Genomic DNA, 20,831 nt, shown 5'->3' with positions numbered 1-20,831 from the left:
AACAGGTGTTGTTCTTTGGTGAGAAAAGAGCACCGTTTATTGCAAATCTTTGATTGAAATATTCAAACTCCAGTGTTGCACAAGGTCAAAAAACACACACACACACCTGATTAGTCATCATTTCAACTAAGTTGAAGCACCACAGAGTAGTAGCGACATCATCATTTTACACATGTTTCTATTTCCAAAGAACCAAGCAAGACTTTTACAGTTTGGCTTGTATCTGGTAAAAAGTATAATACTTCATATTTTAAGCCAAGTGGCGTTGCATGGACTTAGTTGCGCAGTAGAGCAGCGTACACAATTTTTTTTAGGGCAAATTCAACAGTACCACATCTGTATTTTATGTCGTATCAAAGTGTTCTGGTGATTTCAATCATATATCATCTTATATACAAATACCATTTTTAAAACCATCACTGGTTCATGTCACAAACACAAACATATAACACACTCCACACGCACAAATCACACTTCTGTTACACCATCCTCAACAAGAAATCTTGTCTTAAATAAAACATGAACAAAATATAAAATACAAATCTGAAGCAGCAAAAATAAGAACAGTTAAAAAGGTAAACAGCTCATATGCGTGAGACCCATATTTGGGGTCCACGCTTTTAAAAACATATTGAAACTGATCCTGTTTTAAGGTGCCATGCGGCCAGAGAAGTCTCTGCCAACGGACAGCTGGTCGGGAGTTGTCGATTGTCACTGAGGCGGACGGGGGGGAGTAACGAGCTCCCGGTGACTTGCTAAGAGGCGTTGCTCTTTAGGTGTTGGGTTTGCAGCGGCTTCACGTGATACTCGTAAATCTTCAGTGCCGGGCCCAGCTTTATTGACAGGCCCGTCAACACGTCATTACGCGTCATCAGGAGCAGTGACTTGCCATCGATTTCCTGTCAAGAAGCGAAGAGATTTGATTGTCATTGTCACACAAGTGAGTAGGAGATGGGCAGGAAGTTCAACCTGATCTTGGAACGCTGCGGCTTGCTCCTCGAACCCTGTTGCTTTAAAGTAATTGACGACGTCAGCAACCCCCCAGTTGGCTGGATCTGGAAGCTGGCCATTCTCCACTGGGCTGCGGAGAGATGATATTCTTCATGACAAGATTCAAGACTGAACATATTAAAAAAAAAACTAAAAAAAAAACATGCAGACATTGATTATAGTACTGTGCAAAAGTCCACCAATGGACACAATGGCGGGATTGCTGTTGACAATACAAAAACTATGCAAACTCTTTGTTGGTGAGATGCTAGTCTCCTTCCTGACTACTCTCGAGGTGCCCTTAAGCAAGGCTCTGCTGCCACCTGCTGGCCGTTCTTGTAATAACTACCAATTTCTTCAACCGTTCTGTGCAGTTGAGAGGTTGAGAGCGTTCTGTATGCTCTAGTCTAGCATAACCCCCCCCCCCCCCCCCCCTAAAAAACTTATAAATATGTCTTTGGGGGACTTAAAACATTTAAAATAGATCATATTTTTTCGTTTTGGGGAGCAAAAACTCAATCCAGTAGTAGAGAAATGATAAAGAACTGCACTTAATTGACTAATAAAGGCTATAATGAAATAAAAAACAATATGATTCAATGTATATTGCCTTTTAGCCATTCATTCTCTATACTGTACTATGCCCAGCTGACTTTGGGCAAAAAGCAGATTATACTATACACCGCACACTTAGAACCAAATGACACACATGCAGGCATGCAAGGAGAGATGTCAGAGTTAAAGAGACGCAAACAGTGATGTTGAGCTGAGGAGAGTGGGTGGGCGCTTGCCTTGCTCACGAGCAACTCGACAGTCGCTAGGGAGCAGACTAGGAGCGTTCCAGTACCGGTAACCATTTGAGAATCTGAGACTATTCCATACATTCACAGCAAAAATTGGAGTGTTAAAATTTTGGTGTTAAATTTGTTTTCAGAGTTGATTTCAACCCCCCAACGTGTTAATTTTAAACACTGTCTCATTTAAATGGAGGCCAGTGTTGAGTTATTTGACAGAGTTGATTTATTTAGCGATTTAATATACTCAAATCATATATAATTATTAATATCTGCTTGGAAAGTCTATTATGTGGGTTTGTGTGAACAAAGAAAGTTCATTTAAGACAATTTCTTGTAGCTGAATTTGCCCTCTTACTTCATTATTTATACTTATTATTACTACATATCAATGCTTAGGTAGTAATTATTGAGGAGTTTACATTTTAAGTTGACTTTTTACTCGAATCATATTCTAAAGAAACAGCAATCTTTCTTGAATACAGTTTTTAGCTACACGTTTGACTGAACATAATAAGCACACTCTTCTCCGAAATCTGATACTGTACCTTTTGGTGTCAACAGAACCATTTGCCTTGTCTTCCATGACGGCTGCAACGAAACAATTGGGAACCATTATGAAATATCAGCACACATACAGTACATGCTCTCAAACTTTATTCTAAATTTGCATACACCTCAAACAATGATGACACACTTCGTTGCCACAAACAGTAGAGTATGAAGCTAAAACCATTCAGTTATTATTAAGCAATTACCGAAGGTACGCATAAACGCGAATGCGTGGTTTTTACTTACAATCAGTAACGTTGCAATTAATTTTCATCAGATTGTTTTTCTTGTCGATTTTAAAGTAGAGCTGGCAGGTTCAACATCCTTCTTTCTTGTAGTTTCCCAACGACTAGATGTTTCTGTCAGGGAGGGGAAAATACCAGGAAACAAGTGTTCAGTGGAGAAATGTCAAAGTAAAGACAAATATGTGCACGATCAGGAAATAGATCGGGAAGGGTGATATTATTTCAGGAACAAGCAACGGAACTAGAAATGCAACGCGTGAAAATGACGCCTTTAAAACTCACATTTCACAATGATAGTTGGATTTTAAAAATAACAAAATTGAGTCAACACCCACACTCGCGCTTTTCCATTGCTGTCGATTAAATTTAATGGCAAAATACAACGTGGCTCGAATGGTAAAACAGTCACAATAAACAGAAAGCGAACATCAAATACTATCGCTGCCTTTTCGTATTTATCAAGCTAACGTGGACAGTTAGCTGGCTTTGCTAATACAAAATCCAACACATTTTGAATGACCCCTTTTTTGACAATAACGCGTAGTCCAAATGAACCAACTTACGAGTGACGACAAAAAGTTCCCGACATCCCGTGGCGTTGTACTTGCAAAAAATGGAAGATATCCATTTGATAATATCAAAAATTAATCAAAGGCAACTAGCTTCTTATCGTCACAGCTTCCTTTGCCTACGTCACTGGAGAATCATGGGAAGTGAAGTTTATTTCCACCCATGGAGCATGTGGTGTATTTTTATTTATTTATTTTGCATCTACTAGGTCGGACATTGAATCGGTCAATATTTTTTCTAATAAAAAGGATTTATTATTGTGCCATATTATTTGTTACATAAAATTCGCTACAGCAGAGAATATTCCCATTGCAATCAGAAATAAAGTTAGGTGAGGGGGAAAAAAACGTTTCAGCCAGTTAAATGATGTGCAAAACATCCCACAAAGTAAATACAAAGACATGTCAGGAATATTGAACCCATACGGCATTTGACTAACTACAAAGAGAACCCAATCTGACTTGTTTATTCGGGAGTAAAGAGGCTCCGGGGGGAAAGTGCCATTGTTTACATCACATATGACAAACATCATTACACACAAAGGTTCTTAATGACACTGAAAGAGCTGTGGATTCCACACAAAAATAGTTTGTGGCAGGATTGACACACAGGCAGTTTGGATTGGAACATGCTGAAGATCAAGGTGTTTATTAGCAGACATTGTCCTTATGTAAATATCATGGACGCACAACAAAATTCTGCTCTTTGTGCCAAATTATGGACAAAAAAGCTGAATGACACGCACGCAAAAGTAAAGCAATTGAAAGAAAGGATTAATGATTTTTCATTGGTATGAGAGGCATCGGTGTGCAAGTTATGCAAATTGTCAATACAAGTCTTCAGGGAAATGAACTTATTAGAATGGAGTTTAAATATGATCTAGAAATATAACTGCTTTGAGCAAATGTAAGATCACAAGAAACAATAGCTTATCAAAGCAACGTAGAATTAAATTAAGTTTAAACTATGAGGAAAAATAGTATCAATGTATCACAACTTTTTTTTTTTTAACTATTATTTAATTGGGCTGCATTTTGTCTCTTTTCCAGGGCATGGAGCACCATGTCCTTAAAAATATTAGAGAACTAATGTGTGAAAGACGTTGACAGTCGCTTTAACTCGTCCAACAAGATGAGCAATTAAAAAAAAAATACATTTCCCCAAACCTGAGTGCTTGTAGAGCAAGGAAACCAAACCTCTCAAAAGGACCCCCATGGTTAACTACAAGGCTAGATATACGGTAATGGTACTGCATGAAAGTTAAACAGATAGACATTGGTATGAAATGCTCTATATAGCTACAATGTTGACTTGCGTCACTCTGGTGGGAGGTGTGCGGAGGCAATAAACAGAGAAATCCTTACCAAAAAAAAAAGAGGCTCCAATTTTGTGTTTCATACTTTGCTTCAGTTTGTGATTTCCATTGCTTCTATATTATGATTAGTTGAAATTATTTTACAAAACTAAAAACACAAGTTTTAAAGAATATTGTAAATATTGACTTTTGCACACATTGGTTTCCAATAGAAGTATTGGAAATGCCTTTCCTTCAGCATATTAGAGGAAAGATAGGGGCCATCTTAGACACTTTGCCAAAAAGAAATAGCAACTCTTTATCACAATATACAACTTGATGAACATAGTTGAAAATGCTATGTGTTATTACTGCAGTCAGAAGAATGAGAATGTCTGGTTTGCTCTTATACATTTGTTATTAATTATTAAAATTTGCCGCCATGTGGTGACGCAGGAAAATGCCACACCAATAAAAACAATAATACATTCGGTGCTAAAATGAAACAACGAAACAAAATATAATAAATGATATAGGAACAGCTTAAGGGGACTGTACCTTGACACTGTTGCACAAAAATAACAAATACACAAAAAAACAAAACAGGGATATAACAGATATAATATACCAAAAACAGTCAAAGCAAATATTATGGCAGTGACATTATTTGTTGTGAATGTGCTGCTCAAGCACAATTAGCTTTCAAAACCAAATCAAAAAGAAAAAAAAAACTGTTCCTTCAACAACATTCAGGAAAATTCCGCATAAACGTACATGGAATATTCAAGAATGTGTGGAAAAATCACAACCTCCTTCCCTATTTCCCCTCAAAAAGGTCAAATGTACCCTAAAAATATACCATTCAAGTTCAGTCATTAAATATCACATTAGGTCTGAGGTACTCTTCAAGGACATGTCAAATGAATTGATATGGTTGTAACAATGCTACAAATGATGCACCATTATAACATCAATGGCAAAGTTCAGCTTCATATTAATACTTCAATGCCCATCAGTTTTAAAATTGACCAGAGCAAAAGGAAAATAAAAATCATACAATGAAAATAATGCCAGAAACAAATATGATTTGGCCATCCTGTAACAGCCCCAAAAAGTAGGCGTACTGCGTTCACAAATAAACATTTGTATGCCTGAAGAGGACAATGTTGGGAGTGTTAAACGACAAGAAATAAACACTCAGGCATGTACCTTGATGTTAGCTGTTAGCTTGATGTTAGCTTAACCACTAAGCTGTTGAGCCTCCCAAAATCAAGTCCATCTTTCTAAAGCTTAAAGCGCAAGTCAAAACCTCTTTTTTTGGTAAAATTCCGGTAATAAACTCAATACCAACACCACCAATATGATTACCTACAACACACATTATGTGTAGAATGAGTTTTTAGCTCAAAATGAGCTTGTCACGTGGCCACAAATGTGCTTCTGTATAATGCTCGAAGCTACAACAAACAGCTAGCTCTTTGCTGCTTGGATTGTTGTTACAAAAAGTGCTACCTTCAGCCATCCACTCAGTCAGTCATTCAACTTCCTTCTATTCAAGAAAAAAATAGTTTACACTGTAGTTGACAGCCCCACAGGGTCACTGCTCATTAAAATGAATCCATCCATTTTCTGTCTTTGGGCGGTAGACAGGACATGCCCTGAACCTGCCGCAGGCCAATCGCAGGGTAACTATTCACACTCACAATCACACCTATGGACCATTTAGACTCTTCAATTAACCTACCATGCTTGTCCCATGGAACTGCTGTCATGTACTGCAAGCACACAAGAATTCCGTCAATTTCAGTCATGCAAGGAACTATTGGCAGCTACTAAAAAGTCGTACGACAGCAAATTGAATTTCCATCGGCCATGACAGTGATCACATACAGTCGAAACAGAGTTACGACTAGATTTTCTATCAAGTTTACCCTTCTCGGCACCTGCGCAAAGTTGATAAACAGCATGCTAAAATCATCAATCATGAGTGTGCACTATTCACAACAAGTTTGGGATATTTGGCTTTTGGGAGAAATTTCAGGAATACCCTAAAATGTATCAGCCTTTACATGTGAACTTAATTTAGCCTCTCAATTTTGAATGCACCATGTTTCTGTATTTTCTGAACAATACATTTAAAATATCAACTAGAATTTGTATTTAAACAGTCCTCTTACTCAGACTGTTCACGTTTCAGCATGATGAGACCAAGACACCAGCTAACAATAAAAAAAAAAAGAAGGAGAGACTGGAAAAGTCACAGAAAGGCATAGAAGCGGACATTGTTGGAAATTTCTATGGATCAAATAAATACCTGTTGTGAATTTTGCCATTTGGCTCCTGTACATGTATTTCAGGTTCATCACAAAATTTCACCTGAAACCCCAAATATCCCTAACCTTTTGTGAATAGCATTATAGTCTCTCGCTCTCTCTTTTTTTGTTTTCAGTAAAGATAAAGGCACAGAAGATATGGGAAGCACATGGTATTGTTGCTAGCGTTTTTTTTTTTTTTTAGCATGAACATTCCAAGTCTACTGAAAGTTGAAACTTGCAATTTTCTTCTTAATTTGTTTGACAGTCGGCAACAGAGCAATTTACTGTCAAGCGGACGAGCCACGACCTGAACCTGCAGTTGTGAGCACTTCAATTGTTAGATTTAATTGCAAGAAAAAAAACTTCTAAAATCATACCGTGTGTTTGTGCCCATCTTAAGAGTATCCAAACGAGTCAAGGTTGTTGGTCACTATTTCTTGGAATTCAATCCAATTTATACGAAGGTGTGGTTCATTTGTAATTATGGGAAGGACTGCTGAGGTGCCATTGAGCAAGGTACCTCAAACTGTTTGAGGGTGTGCATTCACTTATTACCTGCTCACTATGACAGTAAGAGGCAACGCTGCAAATTTGGAGCCCAGTGGGAAAGGAAAAAAGACGGACAATGGAGTAAAATGAAAACACTATTCTCAAGGGCCCATGCCCTATCTGATAATACTTGCCCAGGAATGTTCAATATACATTTATACGTATTTTATTAATTTAGGGAATGATAAGAATATTGGCTCCAGCAACTTGTAGCGGCGGGAAGAACAACGATGGTGTTGACTTGTCAACTTTCAGTATCAACTAAAGCTCATTTGGAACTAAAACATTCGAAAATTAAACCACAAAGCGAGACATTTCCCACAACCTTCTAAACAAGCCACCAAGACGCTGAATAACGGGAGACCAAGAAAATAAGAAAAAGGTGCGATATCAGATGCTAACATGTATCATCACTGGTGACACGCATACATTTGAATTGGTTAGTTCACACATTTAAATTCTAACTGAAATTAAGAAGGTGGTCTTCATATTCTCGGTGTGGTCTGCATAATGTGCCTGTGTGCGGGCTTGTGTAAGATCATGGCATAAAGGATCTCATTCAGCTGTGTGTAACAAAAGAGCAGAGCATTTGTTTTTGGACACGTCAACAACAGTTCCACCTCAACCCCCTACGAGAGTGCAAATATCCCCAAACGTGAGCCCTGGTGGGACCCTCATCCACTGACTAGAATTCAGCAAACTCTTTTGCACACTTTTCCGTTTGTGAGACACGAATGTCCTCCTCTTCGTAGTCATCAAAGTTGCTTGTGTCTCCTGGTCCTCTGCACTTGGGTAAGAAGGGGGCTTCAACCTAAGAGAGAAGGTTTAGTTAAGTTTAATACTAATTTTACAGTTACAAAAGTGGAGAAAATCTTTTGCTTTTTTTTTTTAATTTAATTTTTTTACCTTTCTCTCATATATGGCAATCCAGTCTGTTGTGGAGAACCATTTGTGATTTTTGATGTCATTAACGCCATTTTTAAGATTTCCAAATCTCTTTGTCAAGTCCACCTGAAGCAGATTTCTCAGCAGATCCTTCAGGTCGGAGCTGAAGTGTGAGGGGAATCGTACCTAGAGGAGTAAACACAGTTGAGCGCCTCTTAACGTCAAAACTGAATTTCTTTTTGGCAATATAGCCTGTGGGCAGTATTTTATTTTGAAATGGCTTGGTCAGAACCAACAAAAAGCCAAAAAATGGTCACAATAACGCCTAGGGGTTAGTCAAGTTCATGTAACGTTCGACTCTTGCACCTTGCCGGACACAATCTTCTCATAGATCTGAATGGGCTGATCAGCAAAAAATGGAGGGTAACCAGCAGCCATCTCATAGATAAGGACTCCGAGTGCCCACCAGTCCACAGCTTTGTTGTAGCCCTGGAAAAGGGAGAAAGTAATAATCACGCATGTGACTACCTGATTTTTCTCCTGTGACTTAATCGTGTGGTGGTATTGCATCCAAGTGTATTTCACAACCATTAAAAAAAAGTACAAGAAGAAGTAGTAGTAGAAGAAAAAATAGTAGTAGTGGAAGAAGAAGTCAGAAGTTGTGCTTTTTTTTTGCTTAATTAATAGTTTTGTAATTTTTTTTGTTTTGTTGTAAGAGGTAGAAGTAGTAGAAGAAGAAGTAGTACTGTACTAGTAGTAGTAGCATGGACTTATAAATAATCAGACTGTCAATAGGACCCTCGCGGCTGAAGCAAGAGGGCAGCCATGTTACGTTGCCACTTTGACTAGCCACTTCTGTTATTTTTTCGCTGAACACACTGTTATCAGTGCGTGTTTTATGCTGGAACCCTTGTATGGAGCAATGAGAGCCTTGCAAAAAGCTAACTTCACTCATTTGCATCAACCATTCAGAGTATATTATCTCAATAATCGTGAATTAAGACTCACAGAGAGAAGGTTTACATTATGAGGCAAATTTTGTCCTGATGAGCTTTACTTTCACTTGTTGATGGCTCTAAAAAAATTTTTTTTCTTAAATTATATTAAAATTAAATCTTTTTTTTTTAGCAATCAAATGTACATGTAGCACTTCTCCCAGACTCATTGGTACAACTGTATGTCATACAATGTGGAATTTTCGTTGTAGAGGCAGAAAACAATACGGAGAAATCAATGTATTCAAGTTAGGCGGGGGCTCTAGTGAGTGGCAACGTAAGATGACCGCCGGTGGCTTCACTTCTCCCAACAGCGACGAAGCGGCATCGACAGTCCGTTCATATGTAAGTTTGTGAGTAGTAGTGGGAGTAGTAGATGAAGTAGTAGAAAGTAGAAGAATAGGAAAGAAAAAAAAGAAGAGACTTGTATATGATGGATGGACAATGCCGCCTACTTGCCAAAGTGAGAAGTAAAGCTACCGGTGGCCATTTTGTGTTGCCCCTCGCAAAGCGCGCCTAACTTGAATAGTGATTTCTCCGCAGCGTATTTTCTGTCTCGACAAAAATGCCACAGTGTGCCATGTTACGGTTGTACCAATAAGTTTGAAAGAAGCGCTACATGCACATTTTCACAAGAAAACAATGATACATTTTCACTTATAAGGTAATATCTCCAAGTGCTACTCAAAGATTCACATCCTTCAAATTGAATGAACAAAATATTCAATTCAATGTAGTTTACCTTGCTGAGGATGATCTCTGGAGCCAAGTACTCGGGAGTTCCACACAATGTCCAGGTTCTGCCTTTTACTCTTTTGGCAAATCCAAAGTCTGTGACCTTAAGGTGGAGCAACAGAAATGTAATGGAGTGAGTCCACAGCCAGCATGCATGACGCTCTGACTTGAACCGCAATACATCCAGACATGTTGTTGGCTACATGGCGTACCTGAATGTACCCATGTTGATCAATGAGCAGGTTTTCAGGCTTCAGGTCTCTGTAGATGAGGTCTAAGGAGTGGAGGTACTCAAAGGTGAGCACTATTTGAGCTGCATAAAATCGTGCATGGTGTTCACTGAAAGAAGGAATGGCAGACAGTTGGGTGAGTTTTTTTCTGAACAACACATTCAACACAATTGTTTATTTAATGTAAGATCCATCAATAGTCTTTTCATTTTGCAAAAATGAAAGGTCATAGTGGCTGAGGTAAAACACATAATATTGTGGAACATTCTCAAGTTACAGAGAGCCCATTGAGTCCGGCCTTTATTCAATCGGGTTATATTATGCCCAAGGCAAAAATAATGTGTCATGTAGTAAGTCCTCCTAGCCAGCAGTTGGAGCGACACACAATGGTGAATCAACATAATGCATCATAAAGAAAGAAAGATCTTTCTTCTCAATTATCTGTCATTGTGGTAATTCAAAGGTTTTGTCTCAAGGGTACTAGTGGTATCAGTACTTAGTATCGGAATCTGTAGGTACTCGTACTGCTATCAGTCTGATAAAAGTGGTATCTAACATCCCTAACGTGTAATAATAAAAAGGGACAGTGTGTATTCTTGATAAGAAGAGACTCAATCCCCAAGTACAGTAATCTCCCTCTACACATTATTGCCACATTACTGTTGGCGGACGTCTTTAAGACTATACGGTACAACTTTTGTAAATCCCCTTTGCATAAATATCATGAAAATTAAGCTTGATTAATGCCTTTTCTTGTTTTCATTTGAAACGTTTTTAAACCTCTAAAATTATAGAAATAAATTACAGGTGTATATATAACGGAACTCCTTGAATGAATAGTGGTCGGCCATAGAAAGTTTTGCAGTATCTACAATTTCATATGGAGCACGTACCTGAACCTTCCAATGCGTCTCAGGTGTGAGAACATCTCTCCACCCGGCACATATTCCATCACCATATAGAGGTTTGAGTTGTCCTATTGAACAAAGAGAGTGAAAACTTGGGGGCCAAAATGTTTTTGTTTTGTTTGTTTGAGTTTTGTAGTGGAAGAGACAAGCATTCTAAATCAACACATGTAATATGTAAAGGTGCGGACCCACCTTGAACGCATACTCCAATCTGACAAGGAAGGGGAAGGAGACGGCCTGCAGTATCCTCTTTTCATTCAGCGTGTGTTCTATCTGTTTCAATTTCACCACCTGCCACACCAAGAGACTTGATGTTTGAGTTCATAAGGTCAAATTCTAGCACTTTTGATTTACTTCAAATACGTTTTATTTAAGCTCGGCTAACAGCTGTGGCACGGTTTGCCAATAAAATTGATTAATACTGTACTCAAAACGTTTACAGTGAAGTGACCCCTCAAATCTCATTGTCGCAAACTCAAGATTGGTCCAACAAACAGAAGTAAAGAAGATGAAAAAAGTATGTCAACATCAACTGATTTACATCGTTACACTTTTCTTTGACTGTGTATCGTATCCTTCAAAAAGTCGATAGAAATGATAAAATACCAAAAGTGACTAGTAAAGTAAATAATCACCTTTCAAAGTACTGCTCTCTCATCCTGGTAATGTGTTTAATGCTTAAGGTTTTACAGTTAACAAAAGTTACATGAATAACTTAAAATGTTACTTATTATCTCAGTATTTACATGCTTTTAAAGGGGAAGTTCAGATCCCATTAAATTAATTTAATTTAATAATTTAATAATTTGAAACTGTGACAAATTAAAATCCGACCAGCCAAGTTCCAAAGGTCTGCTGCGTTTCACTTTCAACATGTACAGACGCTCCCCTACTTACGAACATTCGAGTTACGAACAACGGTACATACGAACATGTCTGCGCGCATGTCAAAAAAAGTTTGGAAAGAGATGCTGTAAGTTAGATTTTATATTGCGCACCTTTTTCCGAGTACTATAGTGCTTCTTTCCGCCGCTAATACCGACGCTTGGCGCTGTGAGAGCTCACCCAGCATTGGAGGCTCAGCAACGTGTCGAGGAGGAGGAAGAAGAAGAAACGCCTGTCGCTCATAGATAAAGCCATCGCACTCTTCGAGCAGCAAGACCCAAATATTGAACGTTGCACAAAGGTTGCAAATCAATTTAATGATGCCATACAGTGCTACCGCATCATTTATGATGAAAAAATAAGAAAACTGTGCAATCGTCGTTAGATCGCTTCTTTCGGCCAGTTTCTAGTAAATCCTCCAAGGAAGCTACTCATCAACTCTCATCTTCTTCTCCGCGACCCTCAACTTCTTCCTACATTGAAGTTACGGAGGAGGAAGTAACTTTTGAAGCCCATTCCAGCGACGACGAAGAACCTCTCATGATATAAAATCCTCCTCTTCCTCCTCCATCAAATCCTTAAGCATCGAGTACATCTTCCAAAAGTAAGTTAAACTTCATTTTATTTATCTTATTACGTACATGTACATACTGTGTGTGTCTCTCTCTCTCTCTCTCTAACATACGTAGTACAGTACTGTACGTATTCTCTTTAAACATAAATTATAATACAAAATATAGCACTGAAGCAACTTACGAACAAATTCACCTTACGAACGATCGCTCGGAACGTAACTCGTTCGTAAGTTGGGGAGCGTCTGTAATGACCTTTTTTTGTTTTTATCATAGCATTCTAAAACAAAATTCAATTATTTTTTAAAACAATGTAAAAATGTTTTATTTCTCCATCTAGCAAGGGGGTTGAGTTAGTTGGAACACAATTGGCTGTAAAATTTAAATGTTACCACGCTAAACTGCAAGCACCTTAAAAGCATTTAATCGAAAATTTAAATACTTTCCAAATCTTGATAACGCAAAATTGAAATTATTATTCTTTAATTATTAATGAATTAAAGTATTTTCAAAAATTCAAAGCACCTGTTGAGAAACAATGATTTGAGGATATGTGTAAAAAGGTAAACATAATGATCGGAGAAACTGAAACAGGAAACCAGACACTAACAACTTCCACAACACTATTTTAATGTTAAGCACCTCTGAGGGTTTTTTGTGATGCTTGCATGCATGAGAGGAAGTGCTGCCTTTTATGAGAAATTGTAAAAATAAAAATAAAACGCACCAGGATCCTGTAAAAGCTGTCTTTAAGAATCGATTCACCTACTTTTTGTTTGTCCAAAACCTTCATGGCGTGGAACTGGTTTGTTCCTTTATGCTTTACCAGCAGTACCCGGCCAAATGAGCCAGTTCCCAGAGTCTTGAACCTATCGAAGTCGTCCAGGCACGTCGTGCTCTGAGGAAACAAATGCTCCAATTCTAAGCAAGTGTGACTAACGTATACATTAAATCATTAGATGCTTTGTTGTTGTTCTTTACACCCAAGTAAAATTGTGCAATCTCAAACATTTATTTATGCTGAAATTTGCACGACAGGATGTAGATATGTACTATCTCTCAAGTAGGACTGCTCGATTGTGAAGGAAATATGAATCACGATTACTGTGGTAATCATTGAAATCACGATTAGGACAACCATTTTTTTGGGGGGTACAAAACAAGAAAACGCGTAAAAATATTAAGACAAATACATTTATTTGAAACACTTTATTTATATGCAAGTTCCCTTTGGACCAAACAAGAATTATTGAATTAGTCATTTTAAAATAAATATTATATAAATATTTATATATATATACAGTACAGACCAAAAGTTTGGACACACATTCTCATTCAATACTATGCTTTATTTTCATGACTATGTACATTGTAGATTCTCACTGAAGGCATCAACTATGACGACAACTATCAAAAACATTTGGAGTTATGTAATTAACAATAAAAGGTGAAAAATAATAAAATAAATAAATAAGTAAATAGCCACCATTTTCTCTGATGACTTTTTTTGGCATTCTCTTGATGAGCTTCAAAAGGTCGTCACCTGAAAGGGTTTTCCAACAGTCTTTAAGGAGTTCCCAGACGTAAGAATGCCAAGAGTATGCAAAAAAAAAAAAAGTAACCAGAGCAAAGGATGGATATTTTTAAGAATCTAGAATATAAAACATGTTTTCAGTTATTTCACTTTTTTTTTTTTTTTTTGTTTAAGGTCATAACGCCACATCAGTTCATGCATAGCTTTGATGCCTTCAGTGAGAATCTACAAAGTAACCAGTCATGAGAATAAAGCAAAGGTATTGAATAAGAAAGTGTGTCCAAACTTTAAGCCTGTACTGTATATTTCAACAACTCAAAATTAGTATTAATAATCTCTTACCTTTTTCACGATTATGCCGATTTTGTCATTGTGGAGTGTAATAATTAAAATTGTAATTTAATTTCAAATACCGGTAATTGCACAGCCCTACTTCTCAAGGTATCACCAAAGACTGTTGATGCAAGAGGAATGTAAATCTGATTAAATTATATCTTACCTGTGGTGGACACTCCCATTTTCTTAAAAAATCTTCTTTGGCTTTAGCTAAGAACTCTTTCACTACAAAAAGACAGCACAAAACAAAATGATTACATTAAACACACACACACACACACTGACAGTTAATGTCAAACAACATTTAGGGGTAAAGTGCATTTTAAGGTCAGGCACATCTCAGGTACCACTGAGGAGAAATGACTACTTGACAAAACAGGGGAAAAAAACTCCTGAACAAAACCACACAGCAGCTCAACCAGGAAATTCAAGTGATGCAAATAGCTTTGGTAGGCTCGACAAAATTGGCCAAATATAAAGTCAAGCTGTTCTGCATCTCTTTGGGAAGGATTTGAGAGTTAATAATAGTGTAACAATGGGCAGGCTGGGACAAAAAGACAAAATGCAGAGCGCAACAGAGACCACAGTGCAGGCAGTTAAAAAAAAAGGTCAGGAAAGGTCAAATCAGACATGAGAAATCCCGAGTCACAGAGTCACCGAAGGGCTGCCAATCATGAGTGTCAATTCCACACTACATCTGATCTACAGGGTTAAGTTGAACCGAGCATCCACTCTGTGACTGAGGATGTCGCAATGAAAAGTGAGCATACCAAAAGTCTCTACAAGATCGCCAAGGGGTTTTCAGGAACATTGAGCCACATGGATGGAAGTGATGAGAAGAAAAAGAGAAGGAGAAACATTCATGAAGTGTTTGAAACGGCAGCATTTGTGATTTAAGTGGATCCAATGTAACACAAAACAGAATGGCATACAGTATTTGAGAGAAGACAGCATACACAGTACAGTACATCGTCGGTAGCCTGCCAAGAGTGGAAAAAGAGTAGACTATTTTTCCCCAAGGCCTCTAGGAACGCTAATTTTGAAATATAGACCAGACTACAGTATTTTACGTAATGTGGGAACAATGTTTGCTTCATTGTTTTCATATTACAACATCGGACTATTTCTGCAACGTGAGTGTTTAATAGTTTGTTAGAATTACGTAGGTCAGGCTCAGATCAGATTACAGTACACTGAAAAAGCATCACAAACAACAATAACAACAGCAGCTGCATAAAACGCATTTATAGTTACCCCCCAAAAAAGCATACATAAAAATGACAGTATGACAGTTATGAACACAAAGAATGTACTATGATTTGAAACAAATGGCGACTGCACCCCACGTCGTACAAATTGCAATACGACCAATAATATGCCTCTTTAACTCATTCACTCCCAGCCATTTTTACTGAAGCAACCCTCTTCGCTCCCGGGAGTTTTACTGGATTTTGACTGATTTTGCAAGGCCCACAAAATATTGTGTTCTATTGCTATAAAAACATGGAACCTATCAAAAAAAAAGATTAGAGGCTCTTCTTTCATCTGGGAAAAAATATTGTATCTGTTTCCGTTTTGCAGCAATTAGCATTAGAATATAGCTAAGTTTTATCATTATTCACAAATCTATTTAGAATTGTGAGTAAATGAGCTTTTTGCAAAGATGAAAGGCCCTGGTTGATCTCTTATACTTTGCTGCCACCTGCTGGCCGTTTTTTGTAATAACTGCGATTGCTTTAAGCGACTTCTTCAGGTCAGAGGCTGCATCAAAGCCTTATGTATGCTCTAGCATTAAAAAACATAAAAACTGTATAAATACGTTTTGGGGACCATGGCAACATTTAAAATAGAACGTTTTTATACGTTTTTGGGAGCAAATGAGTTAGAGGTTCACAGAACTTTTGAGTTTGAATTGCTGTGGTTATGTATGATGTCAGCAAACCATATAAGCTTTAGTAAGCCAGCGGTGGCTTGGTGCAAGCAGTCTGGACTCAGAGAGGTGAAGATCAGAGCAGTGTTCTGAACCTGGGTTCGATCGAATCCCCGGGATTCGGTGAGTCAGCCTCAGGGGTTCGGCAGAGGTCAAGACACACACCCGACTCAAATGATCCGTGATGACATGCCCCGCTTGGCCATCATTGGCTGCAGGTGATCACGCGACATTGCTTGGCCTATCTGTGTGCTGCAGGGAATTTGGTACGCTCAGCAGTCGACTTGTGGTTGTTGTGATGGTACGTACTTATCATTCAAATACCTTCATACTATGTCAAGCAATAAAATGAAGTGGTCAGACGAATATGCGCAATCTGATTTTACACGTGTAACGGAACGTATGGTGTTCCACAGGGTTCAAATATGGGGCCTTTGATATTTTCATTGCATCTGCTGCCCCTGGGTTCCATCTTAAGATAACAGCAGTGGTTGTTGTAGCACTCAAGTGGTGTTTGTTTCTTAACTAATGTGAAGCTGAATATTTTCTAACAGTGTCACAATTGCATTTCTAAACAAATGAAAGTGTGCTTACTACATTGATCTTAGACTTAGACAAAGAGGAAATACAGTGGATCCTATTCGGGAAGAGAAATCGGGACGGCCAGCCAAAACTTGAAATCCGCATACTGACATTGAAATGCATTGGGATTTTACTTTAACCCTGAATTTATTAAAAAATCCTGGTAAACAGCCAGTATGTATTTCGACGGAAAACAGCCTCCACCCCACAATAAAATATTTTTTAAAATTTGAAAAACGCAAGTATGTGAACCCACGATGCAAGTGATGTAATTAGCGATTTAACAAGAAACTCGACGGTTGTTTGCTGTTAAAACTTTGAATGGCTGAGTGACTTACAAAGGCTGTGGAGTGGCACATACACAAAGTACAAGTAAGAACCCTTGAAGGTTTAATACAATAACGTTTTAGTGAATTATGCGTTGTGAATCAATTTTCCTTCTCACACAAGCAACAAAACTAATACAGAACTGATCCAGCTCACATCTTGGAATGTTGCAAAGGATTCATCTGATGTGCAAGTTACGGAGCACTTACTTAACGTATCCCACATGATGGTGAACTCCGAAATGTGCGGCACCTCATTTTCATGTCCTCTCTGCTCATGGCTACTTTTACGACATCTGTGAAAAAAGCGGCTGGCGAACGACTGATCCTTTCCCTGAGCCATTAGGAGATTTTTTTTCTTCTTTTCTATGTGTAATAACAGCAGAGACTCACAGGCAAAATAAAACACTTTCCAGACAGGGGACCAGATGAGAAATTGCAGCTTCCTGTATGAAGTCAAGTACTCTGCAACACTTGGCTAACCACATAAAGTTAAGCTTCCTGTTCAAGCACTCCACTTTAGTTTCAGTGACCATCCCTCTGCATGTTTTTTTATGCTACAATCAATGTCTCCTTTGTACTGAATTTGATATAATTTCGTCCATGACAGCAGACTAATTATCTTTGCATTGAATCAAAATAAGATTTGCTTCTAGTTTGGAAATGAGAGATGTTCGATATCACTTTTTTTCAGACCGACACCAGAACGAGTAAATACATTTCCCCCCAAAAACAATGACAGATAATTTGTAAATAACAATATAGCATTTTTTCCCCTTAAAATTGCATGAAAATAATGGCAATGTTCTATTCTTCAAATTTCTAGTGCCTGATCGTGAAATGGACACAAGAGGATGGCTGATACTGGTATCGGCCACAGTTGCAAGTACTGTATACCAATAGCTTAAAATAAGGCTGGTATTTGGTACTCGCCCATGCCTACTGGAAATTAATGTTCAACATTGCCTATTATCCAACAAGCTGTGGACCAAACCAGTAAAATAATAATACATTTATGTACAAATGTGAAAACAAATTTTTTGCAAGGTTACCTTTTTTAACACAGTTAAGATTGTTCAAAAGTCACATAAAAATGCATGTTTAGTTCATCTTTTAATGATGATGACAATTTAATGTACATACATTGTTCCCTATAGAAAATCAAAAAAACATTTTTGAGTTATTATAAATCGCTGCAAAAAAATCTGAAGTCGAGCAGCTCCCTGACATGATATTATTTGAGAAGTTTTATTGCTATCATTGATTTTCTTCAGTGATTGGCTGTGATAAATCATATGGGCCCACTGCATCACTGTGAGGCATGTAAGTCTATTTCTGAATACCAAATATGGCTGCTTGCCTAAAAAAGGGCTAGAAAATCTTTCCACAGTTTTGTAACACCCATCGGCAAACACAGACAAATCATCATTTGGAAGTACAACTGGAAGATGGGTTTGTTCTATGCTATGTTGTCGACTTTATCCAACTTCATTGGAAGAATATACCTTCAGTAGTTCACCTGAGAAAAAAAATCTATCTACTTAACTTAAAATGAATTGAACGAAAAAGAAAATGCTTATCAAGATGAATTTTATCACCCCTGTCCTTGAACCCAAGTCCTGACAGACAACTCCTGCACAGTTGGCCTCAATCTTAATGTAAACATACTTCGATGGAGTGTGTTGTTTGCATAACAGTATGATTATATCATTACACACAACAGCCACAGCCACAGCCGCCCAACAGGAACTACTGGTGTTTTCAATAAGAAGCCTGTGAAAGTGCATGGATTACTGCCAGTCAGAAAGCAGGTCAAGATCAGTGCTTTCTGTGTAGACCAGAGGCGTGGTCCGGTTGAGTGTATTAGTTTGGAAAATATCCACGAAAACAGTGCTAAGAGCCCTTTACCAAATGCTTACATATTATTGGAAGGTACTTAAACAGGTTTAACTATAACAAAGATGTTTAATTCCAGAATATGAACAACTAAAGTTAGCGATGGCCCTGCAGGAAACAAAACAGTTGAACATTTTGTTCACTGGTTAAATGCAGGTTCAGCCTAACCAAACAGTCGTGAACTTTAGATTTACTTTAGTTATTATTTTATCTGTAATAAGTTCTTGCAGTGTGTTTAACGCATAAGGATATTTTCAAATGAGGTGCTACAATTTTTACATAACGGCACTGTAATTTAGTGATTCCCAACCACATTAGTGTGTTGTGAGAGATCTTTATGGAAATTATCCAATTTCACTTAATTGGTCAAAAAAAATCATTAGTTTAGCTTTAGCTTAGCTTTTCAAGAATGACTGCTATATAAAAAAACAAAGAAATACATTTTAAAAAGCTATGTCTTACGGGCCTAGGCCTACGGGCACCAGGTTGAACCCTCGGACCACATGAATAGTCCATGGGCCTTTTATTAAGCTCGTACCTTTTGTATGTGAAGGGAGGAATAGTGTATTCTGTTTGAATAGATGGAACTTTGTGTGGTTATTTATGATTGGAATATTGTTGTTGTTTTAATTTTCTATACAACGCTTTGGTACAGACGGGCTGTTGTCAAAGCACTATATAAATAAGGTTTGGTTGAGTAAAAACAACTCACCAGTGATGGAACATAATTGTGATTTCCTTAGAAGGTTGTAAAAGTGATCACTTGAAAGATTCAGAAATACAGTGTTGCCTATTAATGTGGATGCTTTCTATCTCGCAAAATAGTCTATAATACGATTATTATTATTTTTATTTTATTTTACTATTATTTCAGTTTTAAAAAAAAGCTTGGCGACTACTGGTATAGTGTTTGTGACATTGTAAACAAGTTCAAAGATGCAAATGACTCAATAAAGGTTGTGAAACCCACTGAAGCATTTTTGTAGTGGGAAACACTCAAGATAATGTACAGTACTCATTGTATACCGGTGCACACAATATTAATAATAAATGATAATAAGTAAACGTATTACCCACTACTTTCATATTAGTAAAGCATATATAAACCAGCAAGACTATCTATTATCTGAACATGTCAATGTCCTGTCAAAAACGGCATTCAGTCCTGGGCTGTACTGTAATGATAAGAGCAGTGAGTGCATCATCAGCTAAGGCTGGATAACAAACTGCTGAAGGCTGCTCATCGTACACATTACATTACATTACATTACAGTACAGTACAGTACAGTACAGTACAGCAAGCGCAGTCATGCCGAAACACGCATAAACAGCATCTAACGTTACAAACAGTGCTAAGTGGACGATGCTTACCGCTTTCTTGCTCATTGCCTTTCTTGGCAGTAGCTGCGTTGCCCATCGCTGGAAGACGGCGCGATGCACAGCTGGCTACGAGCGACGATGGTGGCGGTGTGGCTAGCTAGCGAGCTAGCAGCTCCTCCTCCTCCGTTAGCTAGCTAACAGATTTAAACCAGCTCAGCAAATAGCAACATTTATTTCCCCTCGTTGTCAGCGGAGGCTCTGCGAACGGCTGTCGTTTTAGACAAAATGTCTGTGCGCTTTCAAGTAGGCCTTCGCTGGAATGAAAACATGATCCTGAGTTTTCACCCCTGCCTGCTGTCGTTGTATGCTGCGTTCAAGTTGCGTGGGA

The 20,831-nt window shown here is 38.0% G+C and overlaps 2 protein-coding genes across 4 annotated transcripts; both read right to left on the bottom strand.

Moving 5' to 3' along the window:
- Positions 1-6: 6 nt before the first annotated feature.
- samd13 (sterile alpha motif domain containing 13) lies at positions 7-3,293 on the bottom strand. 2 transcript variants are annotated; one of them, XM_077583515.1, is made up of 5 exons: positions 3,145-3,293; positions 2,583-2,695; positions 2,333-2,375; positions 970-1,081; positions 7-899 (listed from the first exon to the last, which is right to left on the bottom strand). In XM_077583515.1, exons 2-5 carry the CDS (start codon positions 2,608-2,610, stop codon positions 756-758), a joined length of 327 nt encoding a protein of 108 aa, XP_077439641.1. In that variant the 5' UTR covers positions 2,611-2,695; positions 3,145-3,293; the 3' UTR covers positions 7-755. The 2 variants fall into 2 exon arrangements, with proteins under 2 accessions (XP_077439641.1, XP_077439642.1); XM_077583516.1 differs by lacking the exon at positions 3,145-3,293 and adding an exon at positions 2,864-3,134.
- A 297-nt stretch (positions 3,294-3,590) lies between these two features.
- On the bottom strand, positions 3,591-20,819 carry prkacba (protein kinase, cAMP-dependent, catalytic, beta a). 2 transcript variants are annotated; one of them, XM_077583505.1, is made up of 10 exons: positions 20,495-20,819; positions 14,553-14,614; positions 13,289-13,417; positions 11,255-11,353; positions 11,048-11,130; positions 10,137-10,263; positions 9,932-10,027; positions 8,561-8,683; positions 8,216-8,380; positions 3,591-8,120 (listed from the first exon to the last, which is right to left on the bottom strand). In XM_077583505.1, exons 1-10 carry the CDS (start codon positions 20,538-20,540, stop codon positions 7,995-7,997), a joined length of 1,056 nt encoding a protein of 351 aa, XP_077439631.1. In that variant the 5' UTR covers positions 20,541-20,819; the 3' UTR covers positions 3,591-7,994. The 2 variants fall into 2 exon arrangements, with proteins under 2 accessions (XP_077439631.1, XP_077439630.1); XM_077583504.1 differs by lacking the exon at positions 20,495-20,819 and adding an exon at positions 17,438-17,666.
- Between the last annotated feature and the right edge of the window lie 12 nt (positions 20,820-20,831).

Source organism: Vanacampus margaritifer, chromosome 13 (assembly GCF_051991255.1).
Source record: "Vanacampus margaritifer isolate UIUO_Vmar chromosome 13, RoL_Vmar_1.0, whole genome shotgun sequence".
Classification (NCBI taxonomy): Eukaryota; Metazoa; Chordata; class Actinopteri; order Syngnathiformes; family Syngnathidae; genus Vanacampus; species Vanacampus margaritifer.
This window is presented reverse-complemented; position numbering and strand designations above follow the sequence as displayed.

What these genes read in the sequence shown, in the direction of transcription:
- samd13 (XM_077583515.1), bottom strand. Translation starts at nt 2,610, where the DNA reads ATGAAAATTAATTGCAACGTTACTGATT. An exon ending in TAATTGCAACGTTACTGATT is followed by an intron (nt 2,376 to 2,582) that starts GTAAGTAAAAAC and finishes GTTTCGTTGCAG; the next exon opens with CCGTCATGGAAGACAAGGCA. An exon ending in GGTTCTGTTGACACCAAAAG is followed by an intron (nt 1,082 to 2,332) that starts GTACAGTATCAG and finishes ATCTCTCCGCAG; the next exon opens with CCCAGTGGAGAATGGCCAGC.
- prkacba (XM_077583504.1), bottom strand. Translation starts at nt 17,570, where the DNA reads ATGGCTCAGGGAAAGGATCAGTCGTTCGCCAGCCGCTTTTTTCACAGA. An exon ending in CATCATGTGGGATACGTTAA is followed by an intron (nt 14,615 to 17,437) that starts GTAAGTGCTCCG and finishes GTCTTTTTGTAG; the next exon opens with TGAAAGAGTTCTTAGCTAAA. An exon ending in TTGCCATATATGAGAGAAAG is followed by an intron (nt 8,121 to 8,215) that starts GTAAAAAAATTA and finishes CTTCTCTCTTAG; the next exon opens with GTTGAAGCCCCCTTCTTACC.